Below are 23,640 nucleotides of genomic sequence, written 5' to 3'. Positions count from 1 at the left end.
ACAATAAGTGTGTCCTGTCTTCCACCTTTAGCTCCTTCTCCTAGGGTCAAGCCCAGTGAGTTGTTACACCCTGTCTGACCCATCCTCTCGTCAGTCTGTGTAAAGGGAGAGGAGAATCTAGCCAGAGAGAAGACTGAAGCTAATCGTTGACCTATGGTCTTTCCCCCGACCTATGCTGGATTATACAGATATTCTCAGAGCTGCCCCACATAAGGGTACATTCTTGATATGCACCCTACAGGTAGCAATGCACAACTTTGTCCCTTCACAGCCCAGGGGAACCCTACACAGTCCTTACTCTACCGGATTATACAAATATTCTCAGAGTGGTCTTCCAATTTCCATTGAAGTTATCAAAAGGTATGTATGAGTCACAGGACAAGATATTATGGAGCAAAGAATGTAGACACAGTGAAGGCATAATTCCTGACCCCTCAGAACTTACTGTCTTCTTTTAGACAAGACAGATGAACTTTCCCCAGTCAAACGAGCTCAAAGAATACAGTGCGGAGTATTACGATACTTAAATACTTTACAAGAGTGATTTTTTCCTTCATAGTATTTTTTTCCAAGCACATGTAGAAATAATTGTCAACATTCATTTTTTTGTAAAATTTTGAGTTCCAAATTTTTTTCCTTCCCTCCCGCCTCCCTGCGACAGCAAGCGATCAAATATCAATTACACATGTACGATCACGTACAACACTGATTCCTAACGTTTTTTGTGTCATAGATCTTTGGGCAGTCTGGGAAAGCCTATAGTCCTTTTCTCAAAATGAACTTGTTAAAACTAATAAACTAGAATTATGAAAGAAACCAATTATATTAAAATGTTTCTATCAAAATATTTTAAAAAGAAAAAATGGTTTATGGGCTCCAGGTGAAGAATACCTGTTTTAAAAGATCCACGATTTCCTCAGTGCCATTCCCTCCATTGAAACCAGGTCACAACTTTGACTTGGTAAATGATTTCATGAATTTCTGTTGCTAAAAAAAAAAAAATTAATGACTGGAGCCAACCTTTACACTTAGGTAGGACTGATACTTGAGACACAGATGTAATCTGCTGTCAGACCCAAACTTAAAGTTCTGCTTCATGATTCATTCCTTTCCCCACCATCCCATATTTGTCCTGCTACTTTTTCCCTTTCCCTGTTGGGATGCCCTATGTCTGGAGTCGTTCTCTCAAAGACTATGCTAGCAGAGGCCAGCTTGGTAATTCCTGCAAGTAGCTTGGACTCTGCTGACATAACCCCTTACAGCCTGGGGTTATCCCTAGTGGAAGAATAGTGAGATAAATGTGGAGAATGTAGAGGGATGGTCTGAGGGCAAAGAATGACTACTCCATACAAAGAATGGCTACTCCAAGAGGGAATGGAATTAGCTAAACAAAGACGAGATGATCAGTGCTGATGAAGCATTTTAGAGCTCAGAGCAGGAGTTCAGCGTAGATGATCATTGATGTGGACCTACTGGGCTTGACAGGGAAATGGGACAATTAGGAATGCCAAAGCTGGAAAAGATTTGGGAGGTCTACTCCAAACTTCAAGGTGAGGAAACTGAGGTCCAAAGAATGCAAGTCATTAGCCAAAGGTCACAACTAATTAATGGGGGAAATAGAACTGGAACCTAGATCTCATGAGGTCGTTGAAGGTCTGAATAGATTAAAACAATCACTGAGGTGTCACCCTACTGAGAAGAGACACTGTAAGTAGGAGAGAATGGTAGGATTCCCCACAGAGGAGGGAACCCTAGAGAATTTGCTTCTCCCTTCTGAGTTTTGTTTTCCCTTCCCTGATTTACCCCGCCCCAGCCCCAGCCCCTATTCTGGCAGAGAGACAGCTATTGATTACACACTGTGAACATCTTTCCACCCAAAGCTAATTACATAATGTTCTCTCTTCTTAGTCAGCAGGAGTCAAAGGAAGTTCTAAGGAAGCCACAGGCAAGGAACTGGGGATTCACCCAAAGCTCTCCCGGTAGACTTGTTCCCATATATATGACTCAGCATAGAACTGGAAGTGATTTCCTTTTCTTCAAGTCTTTCTCAGGAGGTTGAGGAAAGGTTTTAGCTAGTTTCTGTTAATAGTCCTGTCCAACTGAACATCATAACTAGTAAAGGGTTACCCTGAGCTTTGCACCAGGGCTCCAAGATGAAAAAGGGGCATGTTCTTCTCTATGAGAATCCTCCCATCCCTGACATGCTCCTGGCTGACTAACCCCCCATAGTCCTCAGGGAACACCTTCCCCCACTCCCCAAAAGACAAGAAAGCATCTATCAGGACAAACTGTCTGTGTTGGACCATCAAGTCTGGGGATCCACATGAACCTACACATGGGCAGCCCAGTATCCTTGTGACAGCAACAGCCTTCAGGTTTCTGTCTCTCCCTACCACCTAATTGAATTCCTTACCTGTGCCAGAATTTCTAGTTATGGCTTTGGCTGGTGTTCTTATGTTATAAAAATTCTTGCAAAGGACTGTTTTGTACGTGTGTACCTAAGCAAGGCCTGACTCTCCAAACAATGCCAGCTCTGGGCAATGTTAAAAAGCACGGAAATGTTTATCTCTACTGCCCAAAACTCCCTACTCATGAGGAAAACCATTATCACTATTTTTTCTCTAAATCCCCCCCAAGCAACGTCCTCCCTTTTTTCATGCTATGGTATAAATGACTGATAACTGTAACAAGTTAACACTGTCTCCTAGAGATATGGGCATTTTAAATGGTCAGCAAAGTCTTTGAAGATGAAAAGAGCTATTTCAGACATCAGTAAGCAGGACTCAGTCTGGTGTGTCTGTTCCTGTGTAGAGAACTTATGCCTCATTTACTCAGCATTAGTTGGAAACAAGTAGTTCCATGTGACTGAATCTTTTTTTTTTTAGATAGCTGCTGATCACCTGAATTAAGCACCATAATTTTTAAAACATCTTTGCTATTTTTAATTTTGTGGGAATCATTCTAAAGTATAACGTACATGTCCCTGGCCTTCAACGTGATTTAACTTTTTTCTTCGTGACTCAGGGTCATCATTATGAACATGAATCATTTACTGTTCTATATACATACTACACACTTGAAAGAGCATTCAGAGGTTTGGAGTCAGAAGACCTAGGCTGAAATCCTGGCTCCCATGTCATCCAGCCCAAGGGTTCATTAAGCAGCTGCTATGTGGGAAGGCCTTCACTGTGACAGGGCTAAGGCATCCAAAGACCAAAAGACAAACAATCTCTGTTTTCTTTTTCTTCTTTCCCTAAGAGTATTTTATTTTTCCAATTTTAAGTAAAGACAATTTTCAGTTTTTTTTTGTTTTTTTTAATTTTAATGTGTGTGTGTATGTGTGTGAAGGCTTTCTGTCCCTATACTCACTAATCTCATACTACTGTTTTTGAGTTACGTCTGGTTTCTGCAGTTTTTCTATCTCTTCCCTCCACTTGCTGGCTAAGTCATTACTTCTTGATAATACTAACACCACTCCCCTGCTCCCAAATTGCTATGTCTAAACTGTGGAGGCCTATCTGCCCCACTAAATATGCAGTTCAGAGCGAGGCTTTCAGTGAGGTTCTGAAAGAACTCTGCCTGGAGTTTTAGTGTATGGGTTTTGTACCATATCTTTTTGATCATTCAAGGGGCCTTCACAGAGTTCTTACCTAAGGGCCAAAGATGGGGAGTGCTCCCTAGCCTACCACCAGTTTGTGGCTATTCAAAAATAAGTTAAATGTTTTGTTAATGTCTTGTTAAATGTTAAATAAATTAAGGGTCTTTTTTTGCTTCCCTTTGGGCTCTCAAGTGCATTCCAGAAAGCTGAGGCTATTCAATAAGTAACCTCTCTAAGAGAGTGGTGTGTGATAGAAAGGGCCTTGAACTTTGAGGAAAAAAACGATGGCCAAATCCCACCTCCAAAACTCACTAAGTGTGTGACAACAGGCAAGTCACCAAACTTCTGACTCAGTTTCTAAACGTGTAAAGTAAGAACAATTGGTTGTTATCCTTTGTTCTCTCACAGGACTAAAATGATACCACAATGTTGGGGTCCCACGATGGCTGTTCAGACCAACATGAGCTCAGAAGGCTCCAACTCAGGTTGGGCACAAATAGTCCATATGAACATTTAGAGTGGAGGTATCTCTAAATTTGCACATCTCATTTCTTTTGAAATTCTGCTTGGCTCATAGAACACAACTGTTCTTTGGTGCAAGCATGCCATGCTAGGCAGTCCTCTGCCAGTGTCTCCTGTGTCTCCTAATCAAGTTCTTCAGAGAAACGCAGAAAGTTCTTGTATCACTCCTTCTGACCTTCAAGGGATAATACCTGTAACAACTACCTCATAATGTTGTTATGAAGATCTAATGAGATAATGTGTACTTCTCAAAATGATACCTAAATTTCAGCTATCACTACTAAATTAGGTGGCATTGAATTTACTCCTGAGATTTCCATTTGTCTCTTCCTTCCGTGAAATTTCTGGGTGCCTTGTAGAGCATAAAAACGCCAAAGAGAGGTAGAGTTGGGGCAATGGGAGAAGGGGACAAAGAGTTAATAGGAAGGCTGACCAGAAAGACAAATCAGTGTAGCCAGTTGGGGCCCACCTAAACCACACTTTCTTAAATCGAGATAGCTACGGATGGAGCTACCTTAGATTCTGCTGAGGGAGAAGTGTTGGTAGACCTTGACACCTCTCTAGGACTTGAGGGAATGGAGGTCAGGGTCAGGGAAGGGAGAGGAATTGTGTCGTCATCACTTTGGGAGGAAAGGGAGGTAAAAAAGGATCCACCAGTGGTTTTTAGCAGCTCAGAGCCCAGAGAAGAGAATTTCTATGTTATTTAACCCTTATAAATTTTGTCCTATCATCCTTTTTATCTGTTGTGCCCCTTTTTAAAAATTTTATTTTTTTCAATGAACAAGAATTTATTTTTTCTCCCTCACCCTCTCCCCCTCATTTTTGAAAAAGAGAAAAAGAAAAAAACCCCTTATAACAAATAAGAATAGTCAAGCAAAACAGATTCCCAAACTGGTTCTGTCCAAAAAATGTATGTACATCTCAGCCTACAGTGCATCCCCTCTTTATCAGGAGATGGGTATCATGTTTCCTCATTACACTGTGAGCTCCTCAAAGGCAGGGCCTGTCTTATGCCTCTTTTCATATCCCCAGTGCTTACTTAGCATACTGCCTAGCACATAGTAGGTGCTTACTAAATGTTTCTTGACTGACAGGTCCCCTGGAATCATGCTTGCTCACTGAATTGGTCAGAGTTCTTAGGTCTGTCTTTAAAATGTTATTATATATAAACTGTTTTTCTGGCTCTCATTTCATTCTGCTTCAGCTCATAGACTTGAAACCCTCAAAGACCTCTCTAAAATTATCCCTTTCCATTTTTTACATACCAATTCTTAGAAATATCAGTTCATGAGGGAAGTAAAATGGATAGAAGAAATGGACCTGGTAAAAATCACCCTCGGTCCTAAATGATAAGATCCAATTCTACTCCCTCCTCTCCATGAACATTCTCCTTCCCATTGGCCACAGCATCGTAACATTCGCTTGTGACTGCAGAAAGTTGTAGCACGCACAGTGGCCACGCTCCAGTAAAACTGTCTTGGCAGATGGGCTAAACCAGGTTGAGGGGAACTAGCAGGCCTCGAACCTGTCAGTGAGTTGTCTGCCTCGAGCATATGAAGACTTCCCCAATAGGATGGGCAGGTGAGAACAACTTGTTCCAATGGCTATGAAGGCAACTGTAGCAGGTGCTGTGCAACACTGAAGAGTTTGGTCATACAACAAAGACACCTAAGTTATGAGCTGATCCCACACCATCCTGGTCATCTTGACTTGTGTCTTGTCCCTGGACTTTGATGACTCAGGAAGAGAGAGAGGAGCTGATGACTTTGGTCAGTTCTGTCTCACTTGAATGCACTTCACACGGAGTCAAGACATCACCCCATGATGTCAGTGATCCTCATCAAAACCAAAAACAGGAATAACCATATCAATTCTGGGTCCATGTCCCCTCCACCTTTTGGGCACCTGCTATCTCTGGAAGCCCACATTCTGCTTTTCCTAAGGCAGGATGTTGTCACTGAAGTCACCATGATCTCACAGAGAGGATAGTCTCACAATGCACCAATTTGGGTAGCAAAATTAAATGATCAAAAAAAACCCCCAAAACAAAAGCCACAGATCCCCTGCTCTCTACTTTGGGTCTTGCTTCTCCAGGTCATAGGTTAATAGTATGCCCATTCCTTCTGGTACTGTGTCATGACCTTCCTCTGCTGTGTGTCTCAGTCTTTCATTCATTCCCTCATTCAACAAATGTTTACTGAACACCTATGGTCAAAACTCTGTAGAGAACAGAAAGAATGTGGAAGATTAGGGATGGGAGGGAGAGTATAGAGATTATCTAGTTCAAACCCTTCATTTTGCAGATAAAGAAATGAGTCCTCAGTTGGAGAAAGGGATTTGTCAAATACAGCACAATTCTTGTTTTAATGGAGTCTCACAGGGAAGATGTGTAACCAAAAAAACTATATAATACAAAGTAGAATGTAAAACTGCAGTACAAGAGGTTAAAAAGGCCTTTAAATAGCATAAATTAACCCTTGCCCCTCCCCCAACCCTACAAGACCATATCATGCTTTTCTGTAGCTCAAAAACTTTTAATGACTCCCCTTTTAAAAAATTTAATTACCTACCAAATAAAGTCCAAATTACTTACGTTAGCAGATTCTGTTGTGTTTTTGTCCTCCGTTTTCAAAGAAGACCATGACATCAGTGAAATGATGACATGACTTCACTTGACTTTGTTTTGGGGGAGGGCTGTGAAAGGTCACCAACCGAACTTTCTCCTCCTGAGCCATCTAAGGTTCTGTAAGCTTTTTCAAACATCTTTTCAGCCCCACTCTCATTGCTCTTTAATATGCACCTCATACTCCAATTAAAAGAAACTAAGCTATTCCACAGATAAATCTTGCACTTTCCTGCCTTCATGCCTTTGCTTGTGCTGTTCCCTCCACCTGAAATGCCCTTTCCTCCAGCTCTGTCCACAGACTTCAAAGCCCAGATCAAAGGTTATCAATTTCAAGAGAACTAGCCTGCCGCTCCAATACCCTTCCTCCCAACTATACAAGCCCTTTGAAGTCCCAAGGGAGTTTTTACTTGGGGAACTGAGGCATAGAAAAAACAAAATCTTTATTTGTTTGTACATCTCTCTACCCCCTCTTCTCTGTATCCTTCGCACTCTTTATCAGTTGTTTCTGTCCATGTCTTTCTCAATAACTCTTATTTCTGTCTCTGCGTATCGCTCCTCTTAGTCTTTGTCACGTTCAGTTCCAGATAGTAGGATGGGTGTGTAGATATATGTGTGGCTAGGGGATTCCAGAGGAAAGCACACAAAGAAAGAGATAAGAAAGGGGTGGGGTGGGGAATCAGAAAGGAGGGAATCCCGATGACATCACTGCTCATTAGCATGTGTGACTTCAGCAGGAGGTGGGGCTCTTCCCCCAGGTGTCTAGGGGGAGTGGAGAGTGCGTGTGTTTGGGGGAAGGGGGGGTGGTATTTAAAGGGAAAAGCTGACCGAGCGGCTGAGTGAGAAAGATTTCCCAGAGCCAATACTGCTGCACACGCACAGAGATGCACGCGGACACGGACACAGATATGGACACGGATACTGACACAGCAGCCCTCTGTCCATCAGGCGGTGGGGCTTCCTCCCCAGTGATACCAACACCAGGTGAGGGGGGTCGATTCCTCAACCCTGGTACAGACTGACTGCAGCCCTGCGTGTGCGGGGGGGTAGGGGGAGAGAGCGGGGGTTGTAGGGTTTTATTTATTTTTTTGGTAGGATGGAGAGGAGGGGCTGATCAGAAATTAGGGCTGGAGACACGGAACCACAACAGCCAAAAGGAAAATAGCCTTTCAGAACTAGATAGGAATTCCAGCCAGGGTGTGGGGGCTAAGGTCGGAAGTAGGGATGTCAGCAGCCCCCTCTCCATCTCGGATTTTGGAAACTGGTTAAAAGCCCCTACCATCTTAGATTAGCCTCTGGTTTCCCTTTGCCCCACCTCACTCCCCAACAGCGCAGGTTAGGGGGCCAATTAGAGGTACAGAGAGGGAGAGAGAGAAGCAGGCAGGCTTCTGGGGCGGGGGGTGGGGGGCCGGGAAGAGGAAAAAGAGGATGGAGAAGCCAGAACATATCCCAGAGATACTGGGAGGGGGACAGCTCCGCTCCCAAGACCTGTTGTGAAGGCTTTTTCCTGGCTTCTGGAGCCCCAGGCTGCCGCCGGTTATCGATCCGAGCTATTTCCAGCCTCTCCCCATCCCTCTTTGTTGTGTCTGAACCTCCTCTTGTTACACTGACCCATACCTTGTCACTCATAGACGCACAAAGGAGCAGGGAGACGCACACTCACAGACTTACATTGCGCTACCACCCCTACGCAAACACTACATACGCTCCCACTCACAGGGACAGCTTGGGACACAGACAAATTCTCTTAAGCACACCCCACTTCTCCCTGTGCTCACTGCGGAGCTAACAAGACAGGACAGACATTCCCTCTAACACGTATACACCCTTGGGCGTACTGATACCTGCACAAGAACATCCTCACATTCATTCTCTGGAAACAGGTTCCCTCCTCACAGTTCTCTGCTCATCCTACTTCATCAGCCCAGTAGCCTGTCAAGCTGTGAAAAAACCTCTTGTGTACCCACTCTCCTCTCGCCTAGCAGCTGACTTGGGTATTGACAGTAAAAGAATGATGGGTCATAGCAAGCATATCCAACAAAGCAGAGCCGAATGAGGATGAGTGACAAGGAAAGGGGATAGTTTTGGAGCCATAGGCCAGGCCTCAGGTTCATGCGTGTGTCAAGTGTGAGTGGGTGTGTGAGAGCCTGTGAGTGTGCGCATGTGCTATCCCATACATACATACGGTTTCTAATGGACCTTAGTGGGGGAAATCACATGAAGGAAATAAACTTTCCTTCTCAGATAAGGCTATTGTGTGCATCTGACATCCCAAGTCTCTGGGGTGAGAGGCATAAGTATCCACTTCCCAGCTGCCTCCAAGGCTGGTGCTGGGATCCTCTGGTCCTACCATCAGAAGCATGGAAAGTACAAAATCAAGATTGCTTTCTGCAGATGCGATAAGAGACAGCCTGGTCAAAGGTGGCCTTACTTCAAAGAGGAAGAGAGACCCTGTACAAAACTGACCTCTCTTTGTCCCCCTGCAACAGATGCCACAGCACTGAGCAAGCGAGACAAGCTACTAGCAGGCTTGGAACGGGCTGGTCTGTCACCAGCTGGGGCTGCTCCTCGACGAAGAGGCAGCATGCCTGTGCCCTACAAACATCAGCTGAGACGGGCCCAGGCAGTGGACGAATTGGACTGGCCACCCCACGCCTCATCCTCTGGCTCCTCGGACTCTCTGGGTTCAGGGGAGGCAACACCAGCTGGGAGGGATGGTGTCTTCAAGGTGATGCTTCTGGGTGAGAGTGGTGTGGGCAAAAGTGCCCTGGCAGGCACTTTTGGAGGACTCCAAGACGACAATGCCCATGAACCTGAGAATACAGGTATTGGGGTAGGGCTAGCGTATGAGCCATAAAGACCAGGTGGCAGAGGAGAAGACAGTACTTGAGGACCCAATGTGGAGGGGAACATCTATGTCTTCTAGAGGGTTTTTCCTTAGGAAAAAGTTCTTATAAAGACTGCCTTAGTGGCTGGTTTTCCTGGGTTGGTTGTCTGGACTGGGCCACCTGCTAAAAGAACTCTATCCCCCCTTTTTTTTTTTTTTGTCCCAACAGAGGACACCTATGAAAGACACATCATAGTGGATAAAGAAGAGGTAACATTGGTGGTGTATGACATCTGGGAGCAGGTGAGATCCAGAACAGCCTTAAAAGCTGGGAGAAAGTAGGATAGGTGAAGGGAGGCCATGTCATCATGGGAAAGGATTAGGTTCCTCAGAATTTCCCTAGGACTCAGGTCATCTCATCATTTTTGCAAAGCAAAGGGTGTCAAGACCACTTCTGAATGTCATAACTGAGCCCTGCTCCTCTACCTGACACAGCAAGATGTTGGGAGAATCGTGAAATTGTTGCATGCAAGGTTAGCCTGGAAGAGCCCAATCTGTTAGCAGAAACTTAGAGCTCTGGGACAAAGAAAGGCACATAATAGCAAAATGCAATCGAGGTGCCCATCACATTTTAGGCACTTTTTAAAAATAGGTCTCTGCACTCCTAGTTCTCTTCTGTGGAAGCTTAAAGGGAGGGATTACACTCTCCCACAAGCACACCAATTCTGCTACTTAGTATATAGGCAAATACTTTCCCCAGCTTGGGTCTATTTCCTCAATTGTTATGAATTAAGGGACTGGAAGAGAGATGACCTCTAAAGTCCCTTTTCTAGCCCTAACATTCAGTGATTGATTCTACCCTTGCAACAGGGGGAGGCAGGTAGCTGGCTCAGGGAACACTGCCTTCAGACTGGGGATGCCTTCCTCATCGTCTTCTCTGTCACCGACCGAAGAAGCTTCTCTAAAGTGCCTGAAACATTGCTTCGGCTTCGGGCTGGTCGTCCCCACCATGATCTACCCATCATCCTAGTGGGCAACAAGAGCGACCTTGCTCGTTCCAGGGAAGTCTCACTAGAAGGTAAATATCCGGAATTCACTCCTTTCTTCCAAGACCAAAAGATGACGTCTTCCCGATTTCCCCTAATTATATTCTTTCCCTCTTCTAGCCCCCTTTTGTCTGAACACAATTGTACTGAACCCTCAGCTCTGTCCAAGGCTCAGGTCTCTGGGTCATCTTTTTTCCCCTGGGACTTGGAATTTCTTTTCCTTTCAACAAGCTATGTACCTCTTGGCCTGTCCTTGGCTTCCCCAATGTCCTAGCTTCTTCTCTCAGCCAGATCCCTTCTCTTTGCCCCTTTATACACACATTCCTCCCTCATGCACTTCAGTCCCCTGCCTATTCCCTTCCATCTCAGTAATAATCATAAGCTCATAGATTTAGAGCTTGAAGGAATCTTAAAAGGCCAGCAAGTCCAATACTCTTGTTTTACAGATGAGGAAACTGAGTCCCATAGTGACTTGCAAAGGTCACACAGCTAGTAAATTTTTGAAATGGGATCTGAACTCTAGTCTTCCTGACATGGAGTCTAGCCTGCTATCTCCTACACCAAGATAAGGCAACCAGGTAGCAGGGTGGATAGAATGCTGGGCCTAGACTTAGGAAGGTCTGAGTTCCACTCTAGCTGCATGACCTTGGGCAAGTCACTTAACCTGTTTGCCTCAGGTTCCTCAACTGTAAAATGAGGATAATAATGGCACCGACTTCCCAGGGTTGTCCTGAGGATCAAATAATGTTATAAACTGCCTGACGTAGCAGATGCTATAAATGCTCTCTATTACCATGCCATTCCCATTCTATTATTATCAATAACCTCCTCTTCCAGAGCCTCTCCCCATTCTTCCCCTTCCCTTCCGTAAGCCACGCTTGCCCCCTCCTGTCCATCAACATCCCATTCCCTTGGCCCTCTAGTCTCCACGGCGTGGTGAAATGTGGACTGTATAGTGTGGAGACACCTGGATTCATGGCCGGGTAGCTGTGGGTGGCCATGGTGAAGTGCATAGAGCCTGTGGACAGGGGATAGGCAGGAGATGGGCAGGGGATGGGCAGGGGATGGGCAGAGGATGGGCAGGAGGGTCCAAGTCCCGGAGGGGGGGGTAGGGAGAGCTCAAGTGTTGCCTGGACGTTTTTTAAAACTTAAATGTACTCTTTCCGACGAACAACCATCCTCCCCCTCCCCACACAACGGGCGCGTAACTACAACCGGAGGGATCCCGCGCTGGGGAGGGCGCGGGGCTCTGTCAGGGGGCGGGGCGTCTGCAGGGGCGGGGTGCTGTCGGGGGGGGGGGGGGGGGGGGGGCGAGGAGTCGGCAGGGGGCGGGGCGCTGTCAGGGGGGCGGGGAGTCGGCAGGGGGCGGGGCGTCTGCAGGGGCGGGGCGCTATCAGGGGGCGGGGCGCGGCCCCGGCTGCACTCCCCGGCCGAGCCGCCCCGCCTCGTGTCCCCGCCGCAGAGGGCCGTCACCTGGCGGGGATGCTGAGCTGCAAGCACATCGAGACGTCGGCCGCGCTGCACCACAACACGCGGGAGCTGTTCGAGGGCGCCGTGCGCCAGATCCGCCTGCGCAGGGGCCGGGCCCGGGCGGCCGCCGACGGCCCCGCCGAGGGCCCCGAGGGCGCCGCGCAGCCGCAGTCGCAGCCCCCGCCGCCGTCCGCGCGCCGCGAGAGCCTGACCAAGAAGGCCAAGCGCTTCCTGGCCCACCTGGTGCCGCGCCACGCCAAGTTCTTCAAGCAGCGCTCCAAGTCGTGCCACGACCTCTCGGTGCTGTGAGGGCCCCGGCCCCGCCCCCTGCGGCCCTCCCGTCGGTGTCCGTGGAGGAGTCCGGTCTAGGAGACCCCAAACTCCCAGGATTCCGCGGGTCTGCGCGGGCCGGGCCCGGGGGTGGGGGAGGGGCAGGACGTCCCGGCGCCTGCCCCTTTAAGGCCGCGCCACGTGGCCGGCTCGTGGCCTCCCGTTCTGGGCCTGCGGAGCCCGGCCACGTTCGCCCTGACGAGGCCCCGGAGCCGGCTGGCCGTGCTCGCCGGACGCTCGCAGGAGGTGCGGCCTGGGCCTTCTGGGGACGCCCCCCGCCCCGTCCGGCGCGCCTGGTCCACCTCTCCTTAAGAGGTTCTTAAAGCAAAGGCCTGGACGTGCTATTTTGCGACTTCCTTTGAGGGTCCAACGATTTGCCTGCTGCACCGGGCACCAGCCTTTAAGATGCTTAAAGGTAAGGCCTGGCAGCCCGCCCGCCTGCCCGCTCCCTGTTTCTTAAGCCGGGTGCTGTGCCCGGGCCTTTGCACCTCGGCGGCACCCGCCGGGGCTCACCGTCCCATTGGAAATAAAGAAGCGTTTTTCTACGACACCCGATGCCCCTGCCTCTCCGGGCGTCGTCGGGGCGGGGATGGGGGGTTGCTGGGGCGTCCACGCTGGCTGTGTGACCTTGGAGCGATCTGGAGCTCCGAAAGGTCAAGCAGGGCTGGGGCACGGACTGGCAGGGAGGGCCGTGCGGGGCTCAGGGTCACGAGGGCATAGGAGTTATAACTTAGGAATCCCATACCTGCTTTAAAGATAATGAGCCACTGTGTGCCCCCACACCCGGCAGGAGCCAGTGCCAGTTTCACAGCTCAGGCAGACAGAGGTTGGTGACAGATGATAGGGATTAGAACCCAGGTCTTTCTGACTTCCGGGGGGAAAGCTTCATGCCATGGAGGCCCCGTCACCAAAACTTAGGAAGGTATAGTTCCTTTCCCAGAGGTGCTCAGCTGCCAGGTGGGGCAGCTGCTAGGAAGCCTCAGTGGAAACGGTTGGAAGGCAGATGGCCTTGGTTCAGATTCAGGCCCTGCTGAAGTTCCCTCCAGAGACCCTAGGAACCCCGGCCTTCCGTGTTGCAGAGAAGAGTGGTGGACTTGGAGTTAGCACGACCAGGGTTCGAACCCTTCCTCAGTCACTTCCCAGGTGTGCGGACCTGGACAGGTTGGTCAGCCTCACTGGTCCTCAGTTACCTCATCTTTGAAATGAGGAGGTTTGACCTGACCACTGCAGTCCTTTCCTCCTCTCCCCCTAGTCCAGTCCTCTTCACTGCATCACCAGCCCTTCCAGCCCAGACAAAAGGCACAAAACCAAGAACAGGCCTGGCTTGGGTCCATGCTCTGCGTGTTACCCTAAAGTCAGTCTGAGCAGATTCTCACACCACCAGGCAGTTTCTGAGGATTCAGGGGACTTCCTGCCTCAACCCCAGCCTCCCACAGAAAAACAACAAAACAATTCATTTAGCCCTCGTCCCCTGCGTCCCCTGCATCCCCTGCGTCAGCGTTTGATGACCCTTTGTGAGCCATCTGACTCTTTCAGAAGAGCCTGAACTCGGAGATAATAGACGTTCGGTGTTACAGCATTGATTGAATATTAAATCCCCAGGAATATCTCTGTTTCTTCCACAGCAGAATTCTTGGAAGGGCCTCCCTTTTCATGCTCAGCCTGGCCTCCAACAGTCTATGGAGCAGGGGGTGGAGGGGTAGAATAGGGCTTGGGTGCCCCCTCTGCTGCAAAGAAAGTGGAGCTGTCAGTGCCTACCCTGGGGACGCCCACGGCCGCTTCTGCCTCTGCCATGCACCTGAACAAAGCAGCGTTCCCCCTCATATTCCACCCGCACTCCCACATCAGTTCTCCCCCCACACATGCACATGTACACTTAGAGCTCTCGGAGCCCCTGGTTCATCTCCACCGTTCACCCGGAGACACGAGTGTCTCCTGAGGCTTGAAGGGCTAGAGAGATGTCTCAGACATCCCTGGAAATGAGGAGGACCAAGGACAAGTGAGGGACTGGGGGAGCAGAAGAAGCAGGTGTTCACCACTTAAGGCTCCATTCCAGAGGTGATGTGTTTAAAGGAAGCCAAGGCTGAAAGAATGGCAGAAGTGGTCAGTGTGTAGCAAGAAGGTTGACGGTGGGGAATGGTTGAGATGGGGGTGGGGATGAAGGGAGGCACCTCAGGGTCATATCCCAGCTGTGTGGCAGGATCCCTAGGCCTGATGCAAAGGTAGTGCTCTGTGGAATCTTGTCACTGTTAATGAGGAGGACTGTGCTGACCCTCTGCAGCAAGAGCCATCCCCTCCTCCCTATGAAGACTCCCCACCCTTCCAGTCCCATCAGCCTGGCCCATCTGTGTGTTCTCTCCAGACGCCTACGGGGAACAGCTCAGAACAGACAGAGCTGGAGGGGAATGAGCAAGGCTGGGGGGGCTGGGGTCCTCTCCCCAGGCCAAGTCCCCTGTCTCTTCAACCAGCTCAGATCAGACCAGAAGTGGTTTTGCTAGCCTGAGCTTGGGTGCAAAGAGCTTCTGTATCCAACACATCTCATCTCCTACATTTGATTCGTCTTCTGGGGCGCTTCCTTGGTTGCCTTCTGGCCGCTCTCCTTCCCTCTCCTTCCCCCCACCCCGAGGGAGGCACTGCCAGCTGCACCCCACTCTTCCAGCTCTCTCTTCTTGCTGAGACCTGGGCTTAGCAGAGCTGCATTCTCCTCCCAGGGCTGGGTAACTGCACAAAGTAAGCATCCATTTATCCCGCTCCTTTGTCTAAACCTCCCTTGGCCCTCTCATCCAGTCTCCTACCTTTAGGCTCTACTACACCCGCACCATTTGGAACATGAGGAACCTTCTCTTGAGAAGGTTGTAGGATGAGTGAAGAAAACTTCAGAATCATCCCGTTGAACCCCAGACATGTTGGCAGGGAAGGGTTGGTGGTCTTTAAAACTTCATTTCAGTTCACCATTTAAGCACCTGTCATGCCTGGTACTGTGGCAAGTGTGCAGGCTACAGATATTGATATGTCATCCATTACAAGTCTAGGAGGGTGAAACCATGTCCATAGATAAGAATGCTGCTCTAACGTGAAGGGTGCTGGAAGCCTAGGGGAAATCTAGGCAAGAGCGCTCTAGGGAAGTGTGAGGAACAAGGATTTCAGGCTCCATCAATGAGATACCTGACCTGGGGCTTTGGACAGGCGTTGGCAAGGAGGGGCATCACCTGTAGAGGATGGGCAAGGACACCAGGCACCAACGTGTAAGATCAGAACCATCCAGGTCAGCTGGAGTGAAGAGTGAATGAAGGTCACAGGAAGAAAGAAGACTGAGTGGAGGCCTTCAAGTTGTGTTTTATCCTACAGACAAGAAGGAGCCACTGGAGTTTTGAGCTGGACAGTGAAAGGGTCTTTAAGTGAAGGTAGGGAGGCCAGTTCAAGGGCTACTGGAGGTGATGAGGGCCAGACCGAGGCCAGTAGCTGTGTGACAAGAAAGGAGGCAATGGATGGGACAAATTGTGGGAAGAAGTCCCAGGGATTGAGCAGCTTGTTAGATCTTGGAAATGAGGGACGGGAAATAATCAGAGCTAGCCTTTCTAGAATGCTTTAAGCTTTGGAAAGCGCTTTACAAATACTGTCTCATTTGATCTTACCCTGAGATGTAAGTGCTATCACTGGCCCCATTTTACAGATGAGGAAGCTGAGACAGCCTGGCTTGCCCAGGCTCACAAAGCTTGTAGCGTCTGAGATAGGATTTGGACTCAGGTTTTCCTGCATTCTGTTCCTTCGGCCACCATGCTGCCTCTGAAGCATCAAAGGTGATTTTAAGGTTGGAGCCGGGGTGGTAGCACTGTTAGAATCAGCCTGAACTTCTTTTTAACTTCAAGTGCAGGAGGATGTCTCTTCATTTCTTTTTACAGCTCTTCTCTTTTCCTGGTAAATAACCTCAATCCTTTCACCTTTCTTCTGGGCACGGTCATTTGGATGTTTCCTGAATGTCTGTTACAGGCCTAGCACTGTTCTAGGTGAATATAGTGACACAGAGAAGTTGTATAAGTCAGGGTCCCTGTCCTCAAGGAGCTTATGTTCATAGTTGGGGAGATGAGGCAAAAATATAAAACAAGTAAAAATGGACCATAGTGTGTAATTAAATACCAACTAGTATCATGCAGACTATGTGTGACTGTTGTAAGAGACTTTGAAAGAAGGAGATTACTGAAGGCTAGAGGAGTTTGAGAAGGCTCGATGGGGGAAGTGGGAATTGAGTTGTATGAAGGATATGGTGGATTGTAGGGGAGGAGAGGGCATTCTAGGGAGCCCCTGAACGAAAGCAGCAAGAACGCATTGAGTGTATATGGCACAATGAAAACACTGCCCTGAAGATGGGGGCATAGGCAAGCGAGGGGCTGGGCTGCAGAGGGCCTCAGACGCCAGGCACAGGAGTCGATAGCTAGGTGATTCCCTGTAAGATCTTCTCCAAAGCTCTCCAAAGCTGAGTTTCTAACAAGTTTAAAGAAAGCTGCCTTCAGTGTTCACTCGATAGCCCGGGACCAGCCCAGCTATTTAAATAGCTTTTACATTCTTAGCAGCAGGTTGAGCTTTAGAATGGAAGGATTGAAAGGAACCTTAAGGAATCATCCAGCACAGTGATTCCCAAAGTGTGGTCTGGGGGTTCCAGGGGGTCCCTAAGAACCTTTAAAGAGATCTGAAAGGACAAGACTTTTAATAATGACACGAAGACATTTTGATTTCTAATACAGTTTTTATTGATAGATATCACACACATAAATAAAAGCTCTTTGGGGAGATCCTCAGTGATTTTTAAGATTATAAAGGGATCCTGAGAACCATTAGCTTAGACTCCCCCTCCTCCTTGCCCCCCAGTGACATGATGCAGCTTCTCCTTCACTCATAGTTAATAGCGGAGCTCCTGACTTGGAGGCCAGTACCCTTTCCACTGAATCACATTTGGTTCCCATTACATCATATACACATACACTTATTGGGGGGGAGCTGGTATGCACATTAATAAGTAGAAAACCATGGAGACTGACTTGGTGTCAAGAAACAGGTGACAAGGTTAGTTCTGAGTAGTCTCCAGCTTTGCTAAACAAACAAATCATGACCATTTGAGGAGAGGACGTCAGTCAGTTATTACTCTGTGACTCCAGCCAACGTCCCACTGACTTCCCTGCCTGAAACGTCCCTTCTTGGTCACCAGCTCCCGCACATGTGGTATCTTCTCCTATTAAAACGTAAGGTTCTTAAAGACAGAGGCTAGCTTGCTTTCTGGCACGTTTCCCTAGTACTTGGTAGAGTGAGTGCCTGGCACGCAGCAAATGCTTAGTAATATTTTGTCCATTCTTATTCATTCAAGGGAAGCACAGAAACAGAAACATGAGGCTCTGCAGAGCAGAGTCGGACAAACCATCCCCGATGTAGGAGTGGGAGGAGAACTGTTGGTGCAACTGAACAGAGCAGGGCGCCCAGGTGAAAATGAAATCATCACAATCCATAGTAGACCACAGCTGGTTGGTACTGAGTGTGGGTCTATCCCTGAGTGGACCTACAGGCAGATCCCAATAAAGGAATTAAGAAATATGTGTAGAGAATACTGCCCCCTCTTCCCATCATTAAAGGAGCCTGGATGAGAGACCCATCTGAAATCTATTCAAACTCTATTAGGTCTGAGGTAGAAGGAGAGAAAGAAGAGATATGGGAGCCTGGTCCTATCATCAGCTCAAGAAGACCTTTTAAGAGCAGTTACAATATCTTAGAATGGAAAGTGGGGATGGGAGGAAGAGGATGGTGCTGGCTCAAGAAACTCCAGAGAGTTTGGTGAGAATCAACACATCTGCTGTGGTTGATCACTAGCCTCAGCCCTACTAACTCTTAGCTTCTGGAACATCACTGCAACTGGTTCCTTGCTCTGTGCTTTTACTCAGAACCTAAGTTGTTCACAAACCAGTCAAGTTCAGTGTTAACCTTGGGGGAGAGGAAGAAAACTTCCAGCTTCATGATAATCTGTCACATCTCCTGCCCAGAAACCTCATTTGTGGAGCTTACTTTGTCAAAGATAGAACTTGCCACATAGAGACCCAAATCAGAAACCATCTCCAACTACATATTAGCACCAGGTCAGTACAGTGGTGACAACTGGCATTCCCCCTGGGCTGCTCTTGGCTCCCCAGGTGATCTGGTCATATTGGCACACAACAGGAGTAAAAGGGGAGTAAAAGGTCAAATTGTCCATTTTTCTTCAAATTAATTTTTACTTATGAAATTTACCTGTAGGGGAAGGGGGAGGCAGAGGTTAAGTCAGTGTTAGGATAGAGCTGCAGGTGAAGGGTGGAAAGGAATAAGTATTTTATGGACTGACAAGGGTGAGGAGAGGAGGAAGAGAGAGACAAAAGCGATCTCTGAGACCTCAGGAGGCAGAGCATCTAAGAGAGCTGGGCCCAGTTGGAGGGCGCTTGATTATCTGGCATCACCAGTTATCAGGGTAGGAGCTCCAATAGCTGCTTTGTCTAGTAGTTGGAAGCTACATGACCAAAGCAGACGTCTACTTAAAGAACCTTCCTAACAATGAACTATCTGAGACATGAGTAGCCTTGAAAGGCAGTGAGCTCTCCCTCACTAGAGGTCTTTAAGAGGAGGCTGGAGAACTATTTAGGGATCTTTCTGTTCAGGTACAGGCTGAACTAGCTGAGCTCTGAGATCCCATGATTTCTAGTGATTCTGTGAGTCTCTGGGCTTGAGGGGAGAAGGAAGACTGGTTGAATGAAAGATATTCTTCCAAGAGTTAGGCTGATTTTATGTAACCCAGGGGTCAACAGAGAAGCAGATTTATAAAAAAAATCTTATCATTTGCCCTAGGATCACTTGCTCCTGTCTCCCATGTAATAGAAGTTGGAGAAGTAAGGAGGAAAGTAAAACCAGGAGGCATTCAGAGGAGATGGTGTCTGGGAGATGACATCAAGCTCCTATGTGGAGGCCCCCTCCCCCCAGGGGACTTCACTAACAATGAGCAATCTGGCTTTTCCCATTTTGCACATTTGATGGATGTTTTGTTTACAAAAGCTTCTCAGATATTGACTTAGCCTGACAGGTTTCTGATTTCCAAGGTCACCCTTTCCCCCTTTTAGAGACATGCACTGTACGGCACCTTTCCAATCTTTGGCCACCTCCTCCATTCACTTACCCCACGCACTCAAAAATAACTGCTAATGGTTCTCCAGTAACTTCAGCCAATTCCTTAAGGGCCCTTGAGACTGGGTCGGTCATCAGGGCCAACTAGCAGAACATATTCAGCTTTTAAAAATTATCTGACTCGCTCCCTCCATCCCTCTCCTAGCACAGGATCTAAGGAAGGTAAATGGTCTGCTGTCACCTTATCCCTACAAAGTCCTGTCACCACAGACACACTCTGAGATCAGGTTACTTTCTGGGCACCAGGGCACAGGAGCTTTGGGAGGCTTGGGCTTGACTTGGCTTGTCTAACTAAGGGACAAACACAACACACAAGCCCCACTAAGCCTCTCAGCCCAGGATTCCTTTTCTGAGTCCAGCTCATCATTGTTGACTTCACCTGGTTGCTATGGGAACATCAGTCTCTGGTGGATGGTGAGCAGTACTTTGCAGGCAAGGAGCACTGCAGGCAACCATGGTAACACCAAAAAAAAAAAAAAAAAAAGCAGAGCCTTCTCCTTTTCCCCTGGAGGAGTAAAGGGGAATGGATGAGGTTGGTGGGAAATAGGGTGGAGGCGGCAGCTCAGTTACTCCCTGAGCATCTTGGTTCAGTTTTCAACAGGGCCAGCAACCTTCCGACAATGATAATACTCTGACGTTTATATGACATTTGAAAGTTTGCAAACCACTTTATGGGTATTATCTCATTAGAGCCATAAAATGACCCTGTGAAGCAGATATTGCGATTATCCCCTTTTTACATATGAAGAAACTGACGTTCAGAGAAGTTAAATGATGTGCCCAGAGTCACCTAACTATTAAGTATCTAAAATAGGATTTGAACACATTTTTTCTGCTATTTGCCTCAAAATCCAGGGCTTTAAAAAAAGACCAAAAAACTTGTATGGTCCCCTCCAGTAGAACTTTTCCTTGTAACAAAGTACAGCTATGCAAAACAAAAGAATCCATCAGCCAGGTCTACCATTCTGCATCTGAGGTATACTTGGTTGGTCATATCATCCATTTGAGATGGAGATCAGATGTTTCTTAGAACTGTTTCCTTGACTTTATTGTGATCGTATTTTCTCCTGGTCTGCATATTTCTCACTCTGCATCAGTTCATACAAGTCTTCCCAAGCTTTTCTAAATTGTTCATATATTTGTGGGTTATTTTACAGTATAATTATGTCCCATTACATTCATATACCACAATTTACTTGGCCATGCCCCAAAATAGTAGGCACCCATTCTGTTTCTATTTTTTGCTAGCACATGAGTTCCAACATTTTTTTCCATTGCATTAGCGCTCTCTACTATACTATACTGCCTTTTAAGAAGAGAAAAATAACTGAATTTTCTCCCAGTCACCCACGGCAGTTACTGAATAGGAATACCTCCTGTTTGTCTAATGTTCCAGCCTGACAGTCAACATGACACCTCCTTCTTCTCATCATAACCTGACATTTTACCATTTTGTTCCTTACTAGACTTGTCCCAAAAAAAGCTAGTACCTCATTTTTGACCAAGCCTATCATTCCTTCTTCATTTCCTGGTCTAAGATTGTAAGATTATAGCCTAAATTTCTGCCTAGGCACACAGGTCCTTTTGTAAATTTATCACCTCCCCTTACCCTCCCCCCCCCCAAAAAAAATTCAGCCAAGGAGGAACTGTCTGTGAACTCCTTGAGGACAGAGAGTGAACCACACTAGCCAAAGAATCTTAGGGGTAACATCAGCCAACCCCCTTATTTTCTAGAAACCAAAGCTCAGAAGTGATTTGCCAAAAGTCACACTAAAACTAAGGCTCTACAGGCCTGTCAAATGTCAGAACCAAACCTAAGGACTTTTAGTTGACTGAGGCAAATTCTCTAGGCTTGGTAACCTGTTATGCTGAACAAATCCTTTTATACTCATTTCTAACTAAATGCTTTCTGGATTACTTCTGAAATTGTACTTTTCTTTTTAAAGATCCTGGCTCAGAGATGATAAGAGATGGGTGAAGGATCTGGGTCCTGTAGCACCTTAAGATGACAACATTTTAACAAGGTCTTTGGACCTCTGAAGGGTTAACAGATTTAGGGCAAGTCCCCCATCCCCAGCATAATAAACAAGTCTTGAAGGCCGGGGTTTAATGCAAGGAAAATAGCAGTAGCCTAGATGTCAGAGGACCTGTGTTCAAGCCTCAGCACTGCCCTTTATCACCTATGTAAGTAGAGAAGGATCGAGGACTTACATCGGGTCTAATTGTCTTCTCCCCTGGTCAGTTCTGGATGGCATAGTTTGGGAAGGCTGTCAGTAAGCTAGAGTTGCCAGAGGAGAGCAGCAAGGATAGTATAGGGCTTTTCCATGTAAGGTATGCTGAAGGAAAGTTCAGATGTTTAGCCTTCCAATACTTGAAGCAATCGTATAGGATGGGCCACAGCAAGTAGAATCATGATCGATGTTTGGAAGTTGTCAAGAGGTAAATTTGGACACATCAGGAAAAGCTTCCTAAATATTAGAGATGTCCAGAAGTAGAATGGGTGGTCTCAGTTAAGAAGTGGATTTCCCCTCCTTTGAGGTCTTCAAGCAGAGAAGCTAGTTAGGCCATTTGTGGGGTAGATGGTATTAGAGAAGACTTCAAGTGTAGGTTGGTCTGAAAGCATATTAGGTCTCTTCTGACATGAAGATTCTGCACCTCACATTTATGTTTAGCACAGCCTTCAGAAGTGCTCAGTAAATATGTGTTGAGCAAACAAATGTCTCCTCACTCAACACAGCCACAACAGTGCTAAGGGCATGGCAATAAGACCTGTAAGACAACATCAACCAAGGGGATCAATCCCAGGGGAGAGAAGACAAGCAAGAGAAGGTCAAGGGAGAGAAGGGACACATTTGGGAGTAAAGAGCTGGCAGCGCAAGGGAAATTCTACTTTCAGTACGGAGTGGTAGGTGAGTACCAACAAGGTGCTTTAGTTCAGTATAACAAATATTAGACTTCAAAATTGAAAGCCTGAGTCCAGCTTCAGCTCCAACATGAGCTGCAAGACCTTATATTATCCTTTTCCAACTTGCTTCCCCATCTGTAAATGTAAATTTAAAAAAAGGTACAATCCACCTGGCAATGTTATGAGGAAGGCACTTTGTACAAATTATTTATTCTAGGGAGGCCCCACTTCCCTATGGACAACCCAGCAGTCACCAGTAGAAGGGAGGATTTCTTCCTTCTTCTTGTATGGGCCTAAGACTGGCTGCTGTTCTCTCCCTACCCTATTCCCACCACTCCCAGAAGCTGAGTCAGAGGCCATGGCAACTGCTGTCACACATTAGACACTGTCAGTTCTTTGGGTGGAGGAGGGAGGGAAGCTTGTCTATGTTTTTCTTCACTTCAGCTTTACTCTCTCCAAGCAAGAGAATGTGAAGCAAGAGTAGGGAAGAAATGGCTGAAATGGAAGGTAGAGTTCAAATGGGAACAAGTCTTAACATGATATGGAAGGAGTTAAGTTTGCCCAAAGAAAAGCAATGGAACAAAGCGAATGCCGTTTACAATAAAAAAAGGGCTGCAATAAGCAATGTCCATGGCCCTGCGGTGAATAACGGCCAGGTCCCATAATGATTCCTTATAATGCATTAAAGGTCAAATCGATAATGGAGGATAAACCACAGCCAGCAATTCCTAACTAAAAATAAAGCAGCCTTCTGCCACCCCCAAATCTCCAGGCCCACACAACCAGTTGAGATGAGGGGTAGCCACCATAAGTGAAAGAAACCTGTCACTGGGCAAAACCCAGAGATGGTGCTGGTCTCCAGTGGTGTCTCTTAAAGCCAAGGATCAAGCACTTACCATTCAATCTAGAAAGCATTTATCAAAATGGCTCCAGGGGCAAATATTACCACTGGGATTCCAAGCCATAAACCCAAGAGCTAACAAAGAAATTAAGACACAACAGCAATTACTTATATTTTTAGATTGGTGACATGGGGAGTTCAAACATTGTGTTGCCACAGAGATTAGAAAAGGAGCAAATTAAGAGATTTTATAAGGCCCTACCCTGGTCTTTTAGTGGGCTCCTCAG

The 23,640-nt window shown here is 47.2% G+C and overlaps 1 protein-coding gene across 1 annotated transcript; it reads left to right on the top strand.

Moving 5' to 3' along the window:
• The first annotated feature begins 7,554 nt into the window (after positions 1-7,554).
• On the top strand, positions 7,555-12,958 carry REM2 (RRAD and GEM like GTPase 2). The gene is made up of 5 exons (XM_072624606.1): positions 7,555-7,727; positions 9,233-9,568; positions 9,800-9,873; positions 10,441-10,648; positions 12,079-12,958. The coding sequence occupies exons 1-5, from the start codon at positions 7,628-7,630 to the stop codon at positions 12,393-12,395; spliced, it is 1,035 nt and encodes a 344-aa protein (XP_072480707.1). The 5' UTR covers positions 7,555-7,627; the 3' UTR covers positions 12,396-12,958.
• Positions 12,959-23,640: the final 10,682 nt, after the last annotated feature.

Source organism: Notamacropus eugenii, chromosome 7 (assembly GCF_028372415.1).
Source record: "Notamacropus eugenii isolate mMacEug1 chromosome 7, mMacEug1.pri_v2, whole genome shotgun sequence".
Classification (NCBI taxonomy): domain Eukaryota; kingdom Metazoa; phylum Chordata; class Mammalia; order Diprotodontia; family Macropodidae; genus Notamacropus; species Notamacropus eugenii.
The sequence above is the reverse complement of the archived record's forward strand: the minus strand, read 5'-3'. Positions and strand labels throughout refer to the sequence as shown.

What these genes read in the sequence shown, in the direction of transcription:
- REM2 (XM_072624606.1), top strand. Translation starts at nt 7,628, where the DNA reads ATGCACGCGGACACGGACACAGATATGGACACGGATACTGACACAGCA. An exon ending in CCCAGTGATACCAACACCAG is followed by an intron (nt 7,728 to 9,232) that starts GTGAGGGGGGTC and finishes CCCCTGCAACAG; the next exon opens with ATGCCACAGCACTGAGCAAG. An exon ending in CAGGGAAGTCTCACTAGAAG is followed by an intron (nt 10,649 to 12,078) that starts GTAAATATCCGG and finishes TCCCCGCCGCAG; the next exon opens with AGGGCCGTCACCTGGCGGGG.